At 42.3% G+C, this 19055-nt stretch overlaps 1 protein-coding gene across 6 annotated transcripts in view; it reads left to right on the forward strand.

Annotated features, from left to right (window-relative positions):
* grm3 (glutamate receptor, metabotropic 3) overlaps nt 1-17917 on the forward strand; it is a 43747-nt gene extending 25830 nt beyond the window's left edge. For all 6 annotated transcript variants that reach the window (XM_040025563.1, XM_040025566.1, XM_040025562.1 and 3 more), the window contains 9 exons: nt 768-1037; nt 1528-2131; nt 10749-10991; nt 11096-11285; nt 11565-11874; nt 11988-12181; nt 12331-12463; nt 14137-14314; nt 15273-17917. In XM_040025563.1, coding sequence (XP_039881497.1) covers nt 768-1037; nt 1528-2131; nt 10749-10991; nt 11096-11285; nt 11565-11874; nt 11988-12181; nt 12331-12463; nt 14137-14314; nt 15273-15349 — 2199 coding nt within the window. In that variant the 3' untranslated portion in view covers nt 15350-17917. The remainder of the gene's footprint in view (nt 1-767; nt 1038-1527; nt 2132-10748; nt 10992-11095; nt 11286-11564; nt 11875-11987; nt 12182-12330; nt 12464-14136; nt 14315-15272) is intronic.
* Nucleotides 17918-19055: the final 1138 nt, after the last annotated feature.

Consider the following 19055-nt stretch of genomic DNA (forward strand, 5'->3'; position numbering starts at 1 on the left):
CCAGCAGATCCCGGGAACAACATTGGAGATCTCTGTCCAGAAGAGCGCAGTCCTGGGAACAGCTAAGATACTGCGCAGGACCCTCAAGCTCCCAGGCCTCTGGTAGAGGACCCGAGCTTGAAGGATAAACCGCCCGCAGGGGCGTGCTGGGTGTTTTTTTTTTTTGTACATATATATATATATATATATATATATATATATATATATATATATATATATTCATGACAGAAACTAATAAAAGTTACTATAAATGTTAAGTTTGACATGTTATGGCCCTTAATTTTTTTACTCTACCTTTCAGACATTGACTACGTTCAGTCTAAGTGTCAAATCATCCCTAAAGAAAATACTTTTTATACTATCACCTAAAAAAAATCATCAAGTTCATAGAGAATATTTTAATAAAATTCAGACTTATTAGATTGTATTCACACTGATCCATAAGAGCATAATCAGTCAATTCTAATTCAGCTCTGGATACATAACATTAAAAATATAATTTACAAAAAATTATGGGAAATCTCCTTTTGCTCATTTATCCCTGGCTCTTCTCAATAACTTTACAGTGTTATCTGCAGCAAAATATTAAAGTTAAAATATTAAAATATATTTCATCACGTCATAGGAGCATGGGCTATGAAAATCCAGTAAAAAAAAAAAGATATCAATCAATCAGTGTCAAGACTCTAATTTTAAAGCAGTTGCGATAGCTTAATTTTACAACAGCAGGCTCAGAATTATTCCACCTGATTTATGTGTTCCCTCAGGTTGCCAATCTTCTCAGGCTCTTCCAGATCCCTCAGATAAGCTACGCTTCAACAAGTGCCAAACTCAGCGACAAGACGCGGTACGATTACTTTGCCCGCACTGTGCCCCCTGATTTCTACCAGGCCAAAGCCATGGCTGAGATCCTGCGGTTCTTCAACTGGACCTATGTGTCCACCGTCGCATCCGAGGGTGATTACGGGGAAACTGGTATCGAGGCTTTTGAACAAGAGGCACGCATGAGAAACATCTGTATTGCCACTTCAGAGAAGGTAGGAAAAAGAATTCATTTGCACATTACTGTTGTCAAATCCACATGGCTATAAGAAGCAAACAGAAAGAAAAGCTAAACAAAACAAACAAAGCCAAAACTTCCATGTGGAATGTCACCCTGATGTATGGCCTACGGCTGCACCAGCAACAATAAGCAAAGTGCTAAATTTGTACGCTTATAAAAGTTTGTCTTTACGTCTTATCTCGTCCTACACCAAATAGGGTTTAATATCACACTGGTGTTATCAGTCGTGAACCAGAAAATGAAAGCTTATCTCCAAGAACTCATTCCGGGTGCTTTCACAGTCACATTTTTCATCTAATTTGCTACAGAAATGCATGTTGGTATGAGACTGTGAGACATATCTTTTTTTGTCACATTTCCGCCTATGATTTATGTGATAAATAATTACGAATAGGGAACATAAGCAGGAGGAGCATGTACAGTATGTCTGTCATTAAATTGCAGCATGTCTCCTCTTTGTCCAGGTGGGACGGTCTAACGCGAAGAAGTCCTATGAAGCTGTGATCCGTCAGCTCCTCCAGAAGCCAAACGCCCGTGTGGCTGTTCTTTTCCTGCGAAGTGACGATGCCAGAGAGCTGCTGGCAGCTGCTGCCAGGCTCAACACCTCCTTCATATGGGTGGCCAGCGACGGCTGGGGTGCGCAGGAAAGCATTGTCAAGGGAAATGAGGTCACAGCTGAAGGAGCCATCACGCTTGAATTGGCAGCCAATCCCATACCAGAATTCAACCGCTACTTCCTTAGTCTGAACCCTGTCAAAAATCATCGGAATCCCTGGTTCAAGGACTTCTGGGAGCAGCGGTTTCAGTGCTCTTTTGGGGGAGGAGGCGGAGTGGGCTTGGGAGAGACACCTCCCCCACCATGTGACAAGGACTTGTCGATGGACAAGAATAACTTTGAACCCGAGTCCAAGATCATGTTTGTGGTGAATGCCGTGTATGCAATGGCTTATGCCCTACATAACATGCAACGTAGCTTGTGCTTTAACACCACCAAGCTGTGTGACAGCATGAAGGCCTTGGATGGGCGCAGACTCTACAGGGATTACATCCTTAATGTCAGCTTTGCAGGTAAGAGAGCTATAGCACGGCAAACAGAATGAAGAGCGATAAGGTGTTGAAGTTTTATGAAGAATAAGAAGTAAATGTTGGAGAGGAAGCTGGTGGAAAGACAGTAGGACAACGATGGGAATTTTCAGTCCCTAGGTAACAGTCCTCTGTGAAACAATACAGGGATGTTGTCCTTCTCCTCAGCCAAAGCAGCCACGAACATAAAAAGTACTGAAACAAATCCACTTAATTGCTATGTATTGTCAGAGCCAGCTTGCCATTGACACCTATTACCCATGCGTAATTGATACGACACTTGAAAGTTGCTTTGAGGAATGAGAGCTTCAGTTAATCCGTCAGCCATATTCTTCTCTCTTGCACTAATGAGATTGTGTGTGTTATAATAGCTCCTATAGCAGGCTGCCTGTCTGTCTGTCAGTCTCTGTAGAGTTGGGAGTGAAGAGACAGAGGATTGGCTTGACTGACAGATGGCGTACAAAGGAAGCGTTATAAATAAACTGCTGTGTCTCAGGGACTGACACAGGTTTAGAGGTGCTTATTCCTCCACCAACCGTGACCAGGAGCAGACATCAAAACAGCCAGACAAACAACACTAACACGGCAGATTTGCCATGGGACGCTGGGGAGACAGAGCAGCAAGGATGGATGGAGGATGAGAAAATGGCATCGCCTATGAGGGGAGGGGGGGAGGGAGCTTACAGATAAGAGTGACAGGCAGACTAAAATGAGAAAAGAGAGTTTGGGGTAAGGTAAGAGAGCGTAAGACAGAAAAAGAGATAGGGAAAGAAGGAGGGAGAGAACAAGTGAGCACCGAGGCAATTCCGGAGTGGGACGGCATGCGTCAGCAGAAGAAGAGAATTCTCTTTGAAATTCCCCATCTTCATTTCTGCTACAAATCAAAGTGGAGCATTTCTGTCTGAGAAGAAGAGCGAGTATAAGATAGAGAGTGAAGAAACAGTCAAAGCAATTGCAGTTGCATCCTCCACTTGGCACCGATGATCCCACTCCATTATAGAGTACATACAGTGAGAGATAGGAAAGATATGCAGATTTACACACACGGGAAGCTGACAAATGCTCTGGAGTGGGTTTTGGGGCAGAGGAGAGAAAAGCAGGGAAAAGCAGAAGACAGCAGATGAGAGAGAAGGTGTGAATCCCTCTGTGACTTTCCTACATCTCTATGTCTGATAATACACTCCCTCTAACACCGCTTCTGCCTTCTTTTTAATACTGATGTATGTCTGCGAATTTCACGTTTTTATTCTTCAGCTGGTAAGAAAGAACAGCAAATACAAACAACCTGAGTCCTTTTACACTGACAGTGCTGACAGAATGACAAGCAGCTGTATTGGTAAAAATCCATTCAGAGAAGCTGTGCTGATAAGAGCTCGAACTACGTGGAAGACGGTACAGTTAAACTGGGAACTTGCGGCAGTGTTTGTTTTGAGGTATTGGTTCGCCCAGAATGACTCACTCTCGCTCTCTGCTGTACATATACATCCTTCCGACTACAGTATGTAAGGAAGAAGCTGAGGTGAGTTGAGGTTGAATGTGGGGTATGAATACTGCAGCATCACCATCTGCAGTGCTCTCAGTCTGAACTGTAGCAGACGGAAAACCAACACTCTTCAGTGCTCTCTGTCTCCCTCCTTTCGCCTTCTCTTATACACACATGCAGGTTTATTGCACAGTCTTTGCATTGCATCAAAATCGGAGCTTCCTTATAGCTTCCCAATGTCCCCTAGGACTGTGATTCTTAAATGTAATAAGACTGTTGTTTTATTAGCTTTTACTGACATTGTATGTGGTGCCCTAATGCACTATTCTGTGTTAAAAGCAGTGTTTTCATATGCGGCTCTCTTCATCTAATCTCGTCTTGCTAGTTGCTATGGTAATGAAGCTGACACTATTGCCAATTGTTGAAGTGATCCGGTAGATCATGGGAACTGCTCCTTACCAACTAGTAACAGACACAGAGGCATTTTTTTACACATTTTTATGAGGCCTTACAACATGCTTCATACGCAAAACGTAGACATACATACACACAAGAGGCACATAAACGCCTTCCTAACAGTCTTTTTTACAATGAGGTGGCTTGAAATGCTTGTTTTTCTACCAGCATGAAATTGCAGACACCCCCAACCCACACACTTCTCAAAGCCATCATTCAACTCCCACCCACCCACCTCCCCGATCTGCAGCAAACAGATCAGTATATACACACATGCATGCAGTCTTCTGTTCAAATAGTGGTGATAGATGTGATATTCCCCCTTCTCTCTTTCTCTCTCTCTCTGTGTGTGTGTGTGTGTGTGTGTGTGTGTGTGTGTGTGTGTGTGTGTGTGTGTGTGTGTGTGTGTGTGTGTGTGTGTGTGTGTGTGTGATATGTCTGTGTTAGCAGAGGCGGTGTGCCTTCAGGGCCATATTGAGCTTGCTGCAACGTTTAGATGCTAGAGAACAACCTTCACTCATTTTCTCTCCCTCGTTTTTCCCTCAGTCTCTTTTCCTCTGTCTCTCTGTCTTTGTCGCTGTCTGTCTTTCCGTCACTCTTTCTCTCCCACCTCATCACTCCGTCTTTTCTAGATGCTTGTCCCCTTTTTTTTCTCACCCGGAAAGTGTCCTACTCTCTCCTACATTCAAAAACAGCACATCCCACTCAGACTTCACAAGGTTGCTCTCCTGCCTCCACTGCCTCTCTGCGCCAGTCTGCTTCTCCACTCCTCTCCCTCACTTTGCTCATCTGTCCATCCAGCCTTCACCTATTCTCTGTTGATTCCTCTCTCTAAAGGCTCTCCTTTCCATCCACCTGTATCTCAGCTACCATGACATCAGTTTCTTGCTTTTCACTTTTGCTATCTCCTTTCTCTTTCTCTTGTATTCTTCTCCCTCTACTCGCTTGTCACTTCCCTCCTTTCTTTGCCCTTATCTTGTCTCTTGGCTCATTCTCCATCCCAGCACCTTCTGTTTTTCTCTTGCCATTTCTTTCTTTTGTCTCCTCTATCTCACCACCTTTCTTTCAGTCAAGCCTCAGCTCTCTTCCGCTACATTTTACCTCCTATACATTTCTGTCCCTTACTCTAGACTTCCTTTTCTCTACCCTATCTGTCCTCTGTTCCCCTGTGGCCTGTTGTTCTGTGACCCAGTCAGCGCCTCCATCCCCTTGGACCAAATCCACAGGGAGAACAAATATAACTAATGTGATCCCTCTGTGTGTGAATTTGTGACATGTGAGTGAATACCTGCATATATGCACTGAGGGGACATGAGTGCATGTATGTGTGAAGTCACGTAAGCAAAAACAAAAAAAGATTTACCCTCTCCACATGAATCTGTACACTTCACTTTCGCCGCTTTTAGATGACTTATTCCTACTTATTCATCCCAAGCCGCCTTTGCCTCCTCTCGCTCTCTCCCCCTGCCTTTAATACCCACAATCCCCCTTGGGCTTTGCTTTAGCCCGACATGGCCGATAACATAATTAATTTCTCAGCTTCTGAATGAAAAGCCTGTTTTCACCATGCTTCTAATTAAGCTAGAATAATAAGGTGTTTCTCAAGTTAGTGGGAATGCTAAGTGTTTCGCAAAAATTAGGGTTCTGGTTAGGCTGCTTTATAACTACAGTTTGTCTTGCTTAAGTTGATTTGCTTTTTCTTTCTTTTCCCTCTTTTTTTTGTATTTTTTGCTGTTTAATTTTCATTTCTCCCAGCTGTCTAATCAAGTGCCATTACAAAAATGAAAGAGTTTGTTGCCATTGCAGTAAGATAGTTGTATATTTAGATTTGATTGGGACAAAGCAAACCCTATGTTTCACCCAGCCTGTGAGACACCGTTTCTACTCTACTTCTAGTGTTCCACATGGAAGATGAATTGGCTGACAGTATTGCTGGATGTCAGCGAGTGAGGCTTGGTCTTTTGTTTGCTGATGACACTTCACGGGCATAAAAAGTCACCCGGAGCAGTGGGGAAGTATTGTGTGGATGAGGTGGCACAGAATCATCTATAACACTGTATTAGGTTGCGTTAAAAGATCTGTTACACATGGAAACCTAAGAGCCGCCGTTAGGAAGCATCGCTACAAATCATTCCGTCAGTTTATTGTTCAGCGTGTTGCTGTAACAGAAACATGTTGTAGAAAAGTAGCTGACAGATCAAGTTCCTTTTAGCCACACTGTTCACTTATGGTTTCAACCACACTAGCAAATGGCAGTGTCAGTCTGTCAGCCTGTCTGTGAGTGTACAGTTTGGTCCTAAGTGCAATATCTCGACAACTATTAGGTGATTTGTCATGAAATCTCATGCAAACATTCATATTCTCATGAAGATGAATCACAGTAACTTGGTGTGTTACAGTTCGGGGTTGGGAAATCTCAGTGTTGCTAAATCCCTTCAACTTTCTGGTTCATCTTTAGTGTGACACTATCACACTGTCCAAATAAATCAGATGTCATCTAATAGGTGACCTTAATAACCCTATTTTTTAAAGCAGGTTAAACAGGCTTTTGTGCACATTGGAAATAATATGAACAGGCTTTTTAAAAATCACTTTTTAAGCAACACTGTTTCGGAAACACTGCAGGTCGGTCGAAAAAGACAGTTTGCATATTTGAGACGCCGGACTTGAACACAAAGACCTGTCACAGTGCTTCAGCTTTGCTATAAAGATCCTGAGGCTTTATTGAGGTTTCCAGCTGGTTAAATGAGTCTAACTTTATTTGATATTAGAGATTTCAATTTTCTTTGTCAATTCTGATTTTTTTCCTAAAAGTGACTTGCCTATGCTGATTTTCCCAGTTCTGACTTTCTTTCTAAGAACCAAAACCAACAGCAAATAAAATTATACAGAAATTATCAAATTAAACTTTACAATTCCCCCAAAACTGCAGTAAGTTACAGGACATTGTCTATTAAATATCTGAAAAATAAGTGCTCTGCTACCTGAAAAGGTTACTGTACACCCATCATCAGCTGACATTTAGGTGTAACAGGTTTATACAACAATGTTAATTTAAGGTGTTTACATTATTTTCCAGTATGTTTATAACTTTAACAGATAACAGGACATCAACCACTTTTTCATTTGTCTCCATAACTTTCCTCTTAAGTGCTTTGATCTGTTGCTCATACCGAGGCTCATATAGAGCCTGCAGGCGTGTGGCTGACTCTGTGCACTGGATAGCTTTAGCTTTAGCCACTTTGTCTTTGTTAGTTTCTTTAAAATGTCTGTATTCAGCTGGGTGAGGGTGATTTAAGTGCCTGATTAGGTCTGTTGTTACAAATTTTTCGCACTCGTCCACACATGGTTTACTTTGGCAAACTTTGAAGACAAAGAGACAACTGCTTTCTGAAGAGCTTCCATGCTAACAATATATTAATGTGTGGTTATGAGTGTGCACTATTTGCCTGCCCCGCTGTGCGTGTAGCATGTGTTGCGCATGCATGAAACAGACCGGCTCATAATTGGACATATGGCTCGTCACCAGACTGGGCAGACTGGTTCCCTGTTCGGTCCATCGGTGGACCTGAATTTAATACGTGCATTTTCATAAGATAAATGGATCTCGATGAGTATCGCTGACATTAGAGTTGCATCTGTTGATGTTTACCAAGACTATATTTAAAGGACGTGGCCACTATAATCACTTTTAGCTGGTATAATATGGCCACAGCTAACCTGTTGATAGTAAAAGCACATCTAAAAGCAAAAGACTTCTTCAGTCTCAGCTGACTGCAGGTTTCCCCAATCTTATAAACAGTACATTTGCATAATGACTGAAACCAGCCCACTGAAGGAACAATGGGCTGGGAGGTCAGTTCCTTAATCTTAATGCAGTCAGCTGAGACTGAAGAAGTCATTTGGATGAGTGACGAAACGTTTCTCCCACAAAAACGCTATGTCCAGATGAACAGATTCAACTTTTGGAGATTTACTTTCCTGGATGATTGAGAATGCATCAAGACCTAACATGCTGTAATTGGAGATAAAGTATCTGAATTTCAGGTGCAGGACCACGTCTCCAAACACGCTCTTCCGGTTCTCATCTATATAAGTTCCCCCAGTTCTACAAGCTGTTCGTTCTCATTTACGCGCCCCACCATCCCTCCCCTTTTCAATTCTTTAACTGCTTCACTTCTATTTAGTACATGGGGATCTGCCAGGCTCGGGAGCTGCCACCAGTCCACTTCGAGGCCTTGCCCAAACTGCACCTCAATTCATGTCCAAGCCATTCATCTTTATCTACGAAACCGCTGTCAAACCTCAAATAAGGACGTGGGCCCAGCAAGTGAATTACATGATCAGTATATATATAGAGAGAGAGAGAGAGAGAGATTTGTAACTGTTTGGGAAATCAGGAAATCCTAAATATATATATATATTTTAATTCAACAAAACAGGCTGGAGATGTAGACTGAGAAATATTTATTAACTGTTTTAGCTACTATTTAAATGGCCAGTCTCAAAATTTCAACATGCTCAGAAGTTTGATTCAGTGAGTCTACGGCCATAGATGCTTAGTCCTTTCAAAACAAAAACCTTTGTTGTTGTTGTTTTAGTTTTCGTTTTTTTTAGTTCAGTCCAGGACAGTGATGAAGAGAGAGAATTTTGTCCATCAGTCAATAACCTGGGCTGCGTGTCTCCGCTCTCTGCAGTCAGTTGAATCTTGGTGGCCTTCGCTAGCTCTGACTTGCACCCTCATCCACTTTCTTGATAAGCCATTCTGTCATGTCAGCGAGGTCACTGATGTTGGAAATAAGGAGGAATCACCGGTCCTCTGAGTCTATTGCTGCCTGAATGCGATGTGTTAGCGGGAAGTCAAGGACAAAAACAGTGCCTTCAGATAGCTCTGTAGGCCAATACTCTTATCTCTTTTGTCTGTATTACACGTAATTACCACATGCAGCTAATTAGGCCTCAGCACATATCTAAGGTCCTAATAAGGTGCAGTTATGATAATTAGCCACTGGTAACGTCTTCTGTCAGTGTGTATTGGTGTTTAAAAGGAGGAGGTCCCAGCTTGCCTTATTGCTTGCTGATATTAGCAGACTTTATTATCTGGCGACGTGCAGCATAATGGATTCATATATCTCCTTTATCTCAAGATATTATCAGCACCTTCTTATTGAAATCATTTTCATTTAGCTGTCACCTAAACATTTAGCTGCAAAATCCAAAGAAGACTTGACAGTTAGAATTTCCTGTGACAGAGGGAGATGAGAGAGGAGAAAGATAGAGAGTTGTGCTGTCTCTGTGATTTATGGATTTCATAAACCCTAACCCCCTCTGCTGCCATCTGACACGCCATTCTTTTCTGAGCACACTGAACTATCACAACAATAGCACAGCTTTAGCCCCTGTCAGTGCTGCATGCACATACGTACACATTCGCGCACACACACAGCTAACAGCAGGGTCAGAGCTTTGGTTCTGTCAGCACTGCCTCCCACAGCGCTCAGAGCAATACCTTAGCCATCAAACTGTAAAGCAAAACCTAATCGAGCTTCAATCTTGTGTGCACATCCTTACACGTACACACATGCAAACTTTTCAGCCCAACAGCTTATTCGCAATCTGTATCCTGATTCACTCTACTGATCCCAGGCTGTATGTATGGAGAATGAATTCGGCCCACGATTTATTCAGTTACCCAAAGACAAAGAGATATGAGGAAGGCGGCATAGCATCATCAAAGCAAGCTGCACGGTGAGGACTGAGAGCCTTGTTACAAATTGAAGAACGGTGCTGTATAAACCCAGCATACACTGTGATTTCTCTAGTCACATCATCTTTCGACAAGGCACCACCGTATAACACGCAAGCCTGTGTGTCAGCAATACAGAGCTGACTGCTCTGCTGTAAAGGACAGCGATGGCACAATAGGAGTGGCATACACTTTGTCTGTGTCAAAACAACCAACTTTCAGCACTGTCAGGTCCGGCACTGCCTGCAAAGCATCAATAACTTACTGTTTTCCCAGTCCATAGCCCTTTTCTATTTGTTTTTTTAATGGTGACCGCACATCCTGCCAATTTTACAATCTCTTCTGTTCCCACATCCTCAGGGTAGATGGTAATCCTTTCATAACAACATGTATACAAACCAATTTGGCAGTTTCAGCAGTGCACCTCACTCACAGAAGAGACCCAGAGGCTAAATCTATCATTGTGTGGGTAGCTATAGCATTACCAAGGGATTCAATTCTCTGCTTCCATGCCTATATGGCTTTATGGGCAGCTTGTTAATGATGCATCTGGTAATAAACTTTATCAGATCTGATTTTAGAACAGCAATTTTGTCCCTAGGTGACCTTATGGACAGGTGGGAGGCCAGTGACACACACATCACCATTCATACTGGGAATTTATAGCCTTTTAGAAAACACTTTTGTGACTGGCTGGTCTTCAGTAATGAAAACACTTTTGTAGTGCCTTTCACTATCTGTTTTGGACTCCTAAGGCTTACTGACCATTGCTTATTGTCCCTCTCTTCACTGCTGCTTTTAAAAGACATCAATGAGACCTCAATAAGATGATTGTTTGTGATTGTTAAGCTTTGATCTCCTTTCCCACTGGGTTTATCGCCTTTTTTCCACTCTTTGTCTCTGTGTTCTCTCTTCAGCCCCATTTTCTCCTCCAGGCAGCGAGACAGTAGTGAAGTTTGACACCCAGGGGGATGGCGTGGGCCGATACAACATCTTCAGCTACCAGCACTCTGGTGATCGTTATGGTTACGTGCCAGTAGGTGAATGGGCAGAGAGTTTAAGTCTGAGCAGTGATTTAATTCGCTGGCCCAGAGAAGTAGTGCCCACGTCGCAGTGCAGCGACCCCTGTGAGCGCAATGAGATGAAGAAAATGCAGGCAGGTAGGACGGTGAATTTCATTAATTTCATCTTTGTTGTAGTGACATTCAAGGTAGCAGCACCTTTGGAAAATCTGCCACAAACTGTTCGTATTCTTGTTTCCCAGGTGAGTACTGCTGCTGGATTTGTACAGCCTGTGAGCCTCATGAATACCTGGCTGATGAGTTTACCTGCTCACCTTGCGCTCCTGGCCAGTGGCCCACTGACGACCTGACGTCCTGTTATGACCTTCCCGAGGACTATATTATGTGGGAAGATGCCTGGGCTATTGGCCCAATTACCATTGCATGTGTAGGGTAAGTGACAGGGAAACCGAACAGAAGTAGCTCACAACAATAAGTAAGTGAGGAAAAACTTAGCATGTGGTCAGCCGAGGCTCAGCGTCATACAGATACAGAAATTTTCATAGCTATGCACAGACAATGACATGAGCATATACTGATTTCAGAATATTTTGTTGATTGTTTAAGTCAATTTTGCTATTTATAACCATGCTCTATGTGTGTGACAGCATATAAGCAGTGACTTCATGACACTGATTGTATGTCTGGCTGCAACTTCCTCCCTGTCCCCAGATTCATGTGCACCGGCCTGGTGATTTGGGTGTTCGTCAGACACAACAACACACCACTGGTGAAAGCATCAGGTAGAGAACTGTGTTATATCCTCCTCTTAGGAGTCTTCATGTCCTACGCCATGACTTTCCTCTTTTTGGCCAAACCCTCTCCTGCCATCTGTGCCCTGCGCCGCCTTGGCCTGGGCACATCATTTGCTGTCTGCTACTCCGCCCTTCTCACCAAAACCAACAGAATCGCCAGGATTTTCAATGGTGTGAAAGACGGAGCGGGAGCCGTGAGGCCACGCTTCATTAGCCCATCCTCTCAGGTGAGTGATTGCAGCATCATGTCTATCCATCTGCATCAGTCAGATGGATGGATGGATGGACAAACAGTAGATCTCGATGACCTTACTTCCTCTTTTCCCTTTTTTTTTTCCAGGTGTTCATCTGTCTGAGTCTAATCTCTGTCCAGTTAGTAATGGTGTCAGTATGGCTGCTGCTGGAAGTCCCCGGCACGCGTCGCTTTACATTGCCGGAGCGACGACAGACCGTCATCTTGAAGTGTAATGTACGTGACTCCAGCATGCTGCTGTCACTGGGATATGATGTGCTCCTGGTCATCTTGTGTACTGTGTAAGTGTGTCACAACTAAACTCACAGACATTGATTATTACCCAAAATGTACTATATAAAGTAGTTTATGTTCTACAGATCAAATCAGGAACTGCTGAAATGAAAAGGGTATTTTGTCAACTTAAAAATGTGATTCTCTTCTCCACTAGGTATGCCTTTAAGACCAGGAAGTGCCCTGAGAACTTCAATGAGGCCAAATTTATTGGATTCACCATGTACACCACCTGTATAATTTGGCTGGCCTTTCTTCCTATCTTCTATGTTACATCCAGTGACTACAGGGTATGGTTTTGAACATACACATGCATGCACGAGTGTGTGTTTCTGTATTTAAGGAGGACACTGATCTGACTCTAGCCCAACAAGATGCAAGCCTAACCTTAAAAACTATCTAGCAGCAGCACAACTGTGATGGTATGCTTATGGTCCAAATAAAAAGCAGAATTAAATACTCTGGGCTGTTTGTGGTAGAATTAACTATTGGCAGTTTCACATTTGCTGTTTTTTCCCATAGACTGCAAAAGTTATATGCAGACATTTTGATGTTGGATGTTGTATAAAGCGTTTTGAGTGCTCAGTTAGAATAGAAAGCTGTTTCATGTTCCACCTTAAAAGTTTTTTATTTCTGTGATAAAGATGAGCATTTTACAATGGGACTCTATGGCAACTGACTCACTTTGGTGTTTCAAGTATGTAATGTGGTTATTTGAGCAGTTTTTATCTTCTTAACATGATTTTTTTTTTAAAGATGCACAGCTAACAAAGCAGAAATCACATAGGTGTAGTCACAACTTCAACAATTCCTAATCCTATTGGCAAATGTCCCAGCTGTGCAGTACTGGGAGTGACACTTAAACAAGCTCTGTCAAACTGCTGACACATGTTCAGATTTAACAGCAACGGGGAGTGAATGTTCACCTGACCATACAAATCTTAGGCATACACACACACACCTTATATACACACCCCACAAATGCACACGTTGTATCAAAGGGCGCAAGAGAGGAGTGCTGATAGAGTGCTGATGCCAGGGCTGCTCATTTGATCCCCGTAAAATGTCAAATAAATGACCCTCTTTCGCTCACTCTCATACTCTCTCTAGCTCTCCTCTCCACCCCTCTAAATATGCATTTTTTGACATAATGTTACTGTAAGATTAGACAGATATGGGAAAAACATCGCCAATATGCATACCCGCCCACTCACATACTCTATGTACATACGTACTCAGAGGAGACGTTGAAGGGTTTATTGCTGATATGCTCAAATGTACTGTGATCTCACTGGGAATTGCTGTTATTCAAACATTTGTAACACTTGTGATAACGATTATGGCGGGATACAGCAACTTATAGTGCGCACTGCTGCGTGCTGGAGATCAGGAATCAAGAGAGAATAAGAGTGTACTTAATTGGCATTGATTTCACAGAGAATAAAATTAAAGCTTCCCTCCAGTGAGAGACTTTGGCCACTGTGGTCTCTGTTGATTAAGTCTTTTATTGATAGATTCTAGTAAGTGTTATAAGCTAACAAAGTATGCTAACAAAGACTTGTGCTCTCACTTTACATGCACGATTATCTGCAGCGTGTGCAGACACAGAGATCCATTTCTTTAGTGTCTTTAGCAGCATTTGCTTTCATTTCTAATTCTATTCAAAGCACTTTGTCATGAGCACTCAAATGTTCCTTTGAAGTATTTTCATTATTATAGATTGTTATCATTAAATTCGTTTGTAATAGCAACTGAAACAGTACAAAAGCATGCATGTCAGGATTACTGGCAAGTCTCAGCTGACCGTAGATGCAAATGTTAGCAAAAACGATTTACTCCATGTGACAGTGATAGACTTGCAAACTGCTCACAATGTGGCTGATAGCTAGATCGATGGATGCATGGATGGATGTCTTGTGCTAACCTGGCTACTAATTACTGTCTTCTTATGTTTCCTCTGCAGGTTCAGACAACTACCATGTGTATCTCAGTCAGCTTGAGTGGCTTTGTGGTGCTGGGTTGCATGTTTGCCCCCAAGGTCCACATCATCATGTTTCAGCCCCAAAAGAATGTAACCAGCCACAGGCTTAACCTTAATCGCTTCAGTGTCAGCGGGGCTGCCACCTCATATGCATCTCATGGTAGGTTATTTGGTTATATGCTCAACATTCTGTACTCAACAAAAAGTCCAATATTTCCCTGTCTATTACTATTTATAATATTCCCAACCTCCTTACTTACTTAACAGTTGGCAGCCATTGGCATGTTTTCATGAAATAGTGCTTCTTTTTCCCCCTGGTGAAAAATCCCTGGTGATTGTGGCCAAAAAAGCTTCATCTCTGACCTATCCAGATGTTGCTCTGCATACATCAGACACTGATTTTAGTGATGAGGTCACAGGTAATGTTTTATTCCTGATGACTCTTTGATGTAGGGACCCAGTTTGTGCATTAGTGCTGCACAGTGGAACAGCGCACCACCACGCCTATTTTAGCTAAAGCTTCCAGCAACTGTTTTGTAGTGGGTGGTTTTGATTAGACTTCCTGCCCAGCAGACCTGCAGTTTTATCTGAACATTTTCTCTCAGATGCTGTCTTGATTTCCACAGTTTCTGTAAACTCACGTTGCTTAATGGTATTTTGGATAGTGGAAACTAAAACTAAAAGAACATGGGTTGTATTTATAGACTCCCCTGAATTGTAGATACCCAAACCAATTAGCTTATTTCCAGATCACTCAGTTTCTTGGAGCAGCCCGGTTGGTGAGTGTTTCCACAGGGCTTATTCAGCTGAGAATTGTTATTACCTGACAACTCCTAATGTTAGTAAGTTCCTGTGAGTAATTCAAGACTTAGTAAAAATGTAAAATATGTTAAATGTGTGTGTGTGGGGGGAAGAGGGTGGGGGGGTTATTGCTGCAGGGTCATTTCTACTGCAAAATATGAATATTTGTGTATCTTGCTATTCTGTATGACAAAGATGTTGTCGTTTTTTCTTTTACTAATTTGACACCAACAAAATTGAATATTTAACTATGCTTTTTTCTGTCTGTGTAGTTGTATTTTCCCTTTTAACCCCCTTGCTCCTTTTTCCTTTTCTAGCTTCTGTCAGCGCCCACTATGTTCCCACTGTGTGCAACGGGAGAGAGATTGTAGACTCCACTACTTCCTCTCTGTGACCACATCCAGTCTACTCTCCAAATCTGCCCCCTGTGACTGTTAGCCAGTTGATGAACATTATCCTCTTCTTTGCCCGCCTCACACACACACAACGCTCACAGATAAACAGTCACATATGTGCACATACACGCACAAACAAGCAGACACCTTCCTTGTGGACTAGAACTGTATCGTTTCACATATGTAGAAAGTGTGTAACTATATGGAAATTATTTTCTAGGGATGTATATACATGGAAATCAAAAATTGTTGTATGTAGAGAAACAAAAGAACAAAAAAAGTTTTTAGGAGGAATTTTTGGAGCCTTTGTTTTTGATAGCTTTGTTATGATGCAGTGTAAATAGACATGCGCTTACTCATGGTAGGAGGGGCTGTGTCCCTCAGTCTGGATGCACATTTGTGGCTCTGCTTGCCTCACCTGCAATACCCCACAGACTTTTTATTCTCATGCTTTTTTGTAGGTCTCATTGTAATAACAAATGATGTATGTATTTCTATTGTGTATCTGTACATTTGTATATTATGCTACTGATGGTTCAAACAGCACAATGTTGATGGTCTTACAACCCTAGAGTGAATGTGGACTAAAGCATAACCTGGACTGGTTAGAACAGCTGGAATGGACATGTATAAAAAACAAAATCTCTCAAATTCATCAACTTTCAGTTTGAGAATTCATCCGTTCACATCTTGATAGATGTGCTTTGCATCCTAGATCTATTTAAGAACCTAATGTGGTTGTTTTTTGCGGGAAGGTATGTTTTGCTTTTGATAAAAATGTTCATTTTTCTATTTCTAATCATGGAATCCCTTTATCTTAATGGCCATAGTTCCAGACATGTGTTCACCAAAGCGACAGTATTTTACTCCCACTCTTAAACTGCTGTTTCTATGGAGGATTTCTGTAATGGATTGCTAATAATAACTAATAGCAGGGCTGAAAAGATACAGTACAACAAACACCTTTTTTTCTGCCTCAAAACTGTCAACACAGACAGTGCAGCAATAGTTGTGTCGACAAAAGCAAACTGGTGTCTTACCCTGTAATTATGAACTTTATGTACTCAAATGACTCAAACGCTAATGGAGGAAAATGGTCTGCTTTCATGAATACATGCTGAATTTCTCCAGCTAGAGGGGAATGGTAGCTGATGTTTCTGTGCCCCATAGATACAGTATGTGGTGATGTTTTGAATATGGCTATGTGCCTTAATGTAATGTTTGATAGTTCTCCAGGTAGAAGTTGTAAAAGATCAATTTTACATTACCAGCTGCAAATCCCTGTTAGGTGAATGGAAAAGTGGGCTAACTATAGAGAACATGCAGATAGTTTTATTTCCTAACGAGCCTTCTGCCATTGATTGTTTACCTGAATTACTGAAACGGCAACTCGGAGGAATCCCTGGGTTAAAATGCCTTTCCCTACCACCCATATCTTTTCCAGTCTGTTATTAAAAGGGAAAGGGTATTTCTGATATATATGCCCATATATTTTTACAGCATAGCATCTCCAATAAAATGAGGGAGGGGAAGAGGAGCTCATATACCATTAAGATTGAGTCTTTGACTCACTGAGTTATTGAAGTGTGCAGTTTACATATCTGTGTTAAATGTGTTGATGTTGAGAGGCACAGAGGAGCAGCTGGCTTTGGCAGTCCCAGAGAGGCTCACGAAAGGAAGCAGAGCACACAATGTCAGCTGCTGGCTGATCCCAGCTAACAAAAGGATGTTAGAGAAGAACTCATATCCATAAAGTACATCAAATTTATCAAAACATCCACACACATCAAACTGTCTGTTTCAAGCTGGAAATGTTGCAGACTCGCTGCTGGGTGACAGTTCTGAGGTGGTGGAATAAATGAATGTTGCGAGAAAATCTAAATATTAGCAGAGTAATTTAGCATATTTTCTTTTTAAACAAGTGACTCATGCAATAATTTATTGCATTTAAGGTGGTAGTAAATTATTAATAAATTGATCTTAAATGTTTACATATAATATGCTGTCTAGAATAAAGTGTGACTGTTATATTTGATGTTTCCAGCAAAATATGTGATCGGAATCACTCATTTTCTCCCCCCCCCGGTCGAGCCTTTTCAAACTATTCTCTCAAATTTCATACAGCGGATGTGGGTAGAACTGTTGAACATTCATCTCATGACTGGTCTACACCTTTATGCTGCCTGTCTCCAAGAGCACCCTGTGATTATCACACTGAATGATAGATTGAAAGAATTTCAGAGGATGCGCCAAGATGAGCCGACCTACATTGGGGCGTGTGTGTTAGGTGCAGAGAGCAGCAGGAGAGAGCGCTGTGGCAGAGCAGAGGGAAGCTGCTGCTGGATTATGTAAAGCACTCCCACAGCCCAGAAGTCACAGTGCTTCTATGGAAGCTCAAAGCATCTCAGAGATTCGCAGTCTTTGTTAGAAGAAGGCTTAGCCATTCACTCAGTGGTCCTGCTCCCACAAGATACACCCAGCATGGCACGTTGCTATGGACAACCACCATCACATCCGCTGCTGGAATGTCTGTTTGTCCGCATGAAGAAGAGGGGTGAGGAGTTGCCGAAAAAGGAGGAAAAGAAAAACGAGTTGCTGGTTCTGATTCAAATTGGCAGTGACTGATGAGATTTGGCTCTGCGAGTCCCTGTACCCTACTCCCAGCTTTTAATAGTTGCACAAATAGAGCACTTAACCCTGTTCTCCACTCATTTAGTCCGGGGACCAGTCTCTGACAACAATCTCACACTCTTCTTTTGACCCCGTCTCTCACAGTCTGCCTCACCCCTTCAACCTTTCCCTCGCCACATTTGTCCACCTCATCTCCACTCGATGTGTGAAACTTGCTACACAGTGGGTCTCAGCCAAGACCACCTAAGCAAGACCAGCAGGCTGCTAGGCCATACTTGAACTGAAGCATTTAGATCTGGGAGCCCACTGCAGGCATGCTGTCGAGGCATAAGGAGGTTTGAAAAGGGTTTAACGGGTGTATGGGAAAATCTGTTGGAACTGAGACATAGAGGAAACGCTTTACTTTGAAATGCCTCACCTTTCCGAGTTTTACCATGTCATGCACCAAGTAACTCACTCTGGAAGCGTCCTTAATTGGCTTTACTCATGAATATCCTTTACAAGCAGCCATTCATTATAAACATTGTTCCTCTATTCAGCCTCGGCCAACTGCTGTGTGCTCCACAAAGATCTCTGTGCTATAGCCCCCGCCGTATAGCAGAATGTGTCCTTGGCCAAGATGAGATCTCTGCAGGCAAAAATGAAGCTGAGGTTTAAGGGACTCTGGAACTGATCAACCACAAAAGCAATAGTTCCGTGTTTATGGTATGTGCAATAATAAGGCTGTGATGACATCATAATAAAATAACAAGGAAAAAAACCTGGTTTTGTCCACTCATCCTTCTCTCTGTTCATCTCAGAAAAATATCAATAAATGCAGCTAAAATGTGTGTCGAAGTGCAGATACATTCGTCTCTCCAGCAACACTAACAGCCTCTCAACATCACTTTCATATCCACATGGGCTCTATTCAACGTGTGTGTTGCCAAATGTTGAAAGATGGCTCTAACACTCTGCCTCATCTGTTCCCCAATGAAGGCACTCTTGTTAAACCATCTACCGGAGAGCCCAGTGTTTTTGCTAAATGCAGTGTGAAGGTTCAGTCTCTGAAAGTAAGACGTTAAAAGTGTGTAT

Source organism: Simochromis diagramma, unplaced genomic scaffold (assembly GCF_900408965.1).
Source record: "Simochromis diagramma unplaced genomic scaffold, fSimDia1.1 OVJJ01000293.1, whole genome shotgun sequence".
NCBI classification, from domain to species: Eukaryota; Metazoa; Chordata; class Actinopteri; order Cichliformes; family Cichlidae; genus Simochromis; species Simochromis diagramma.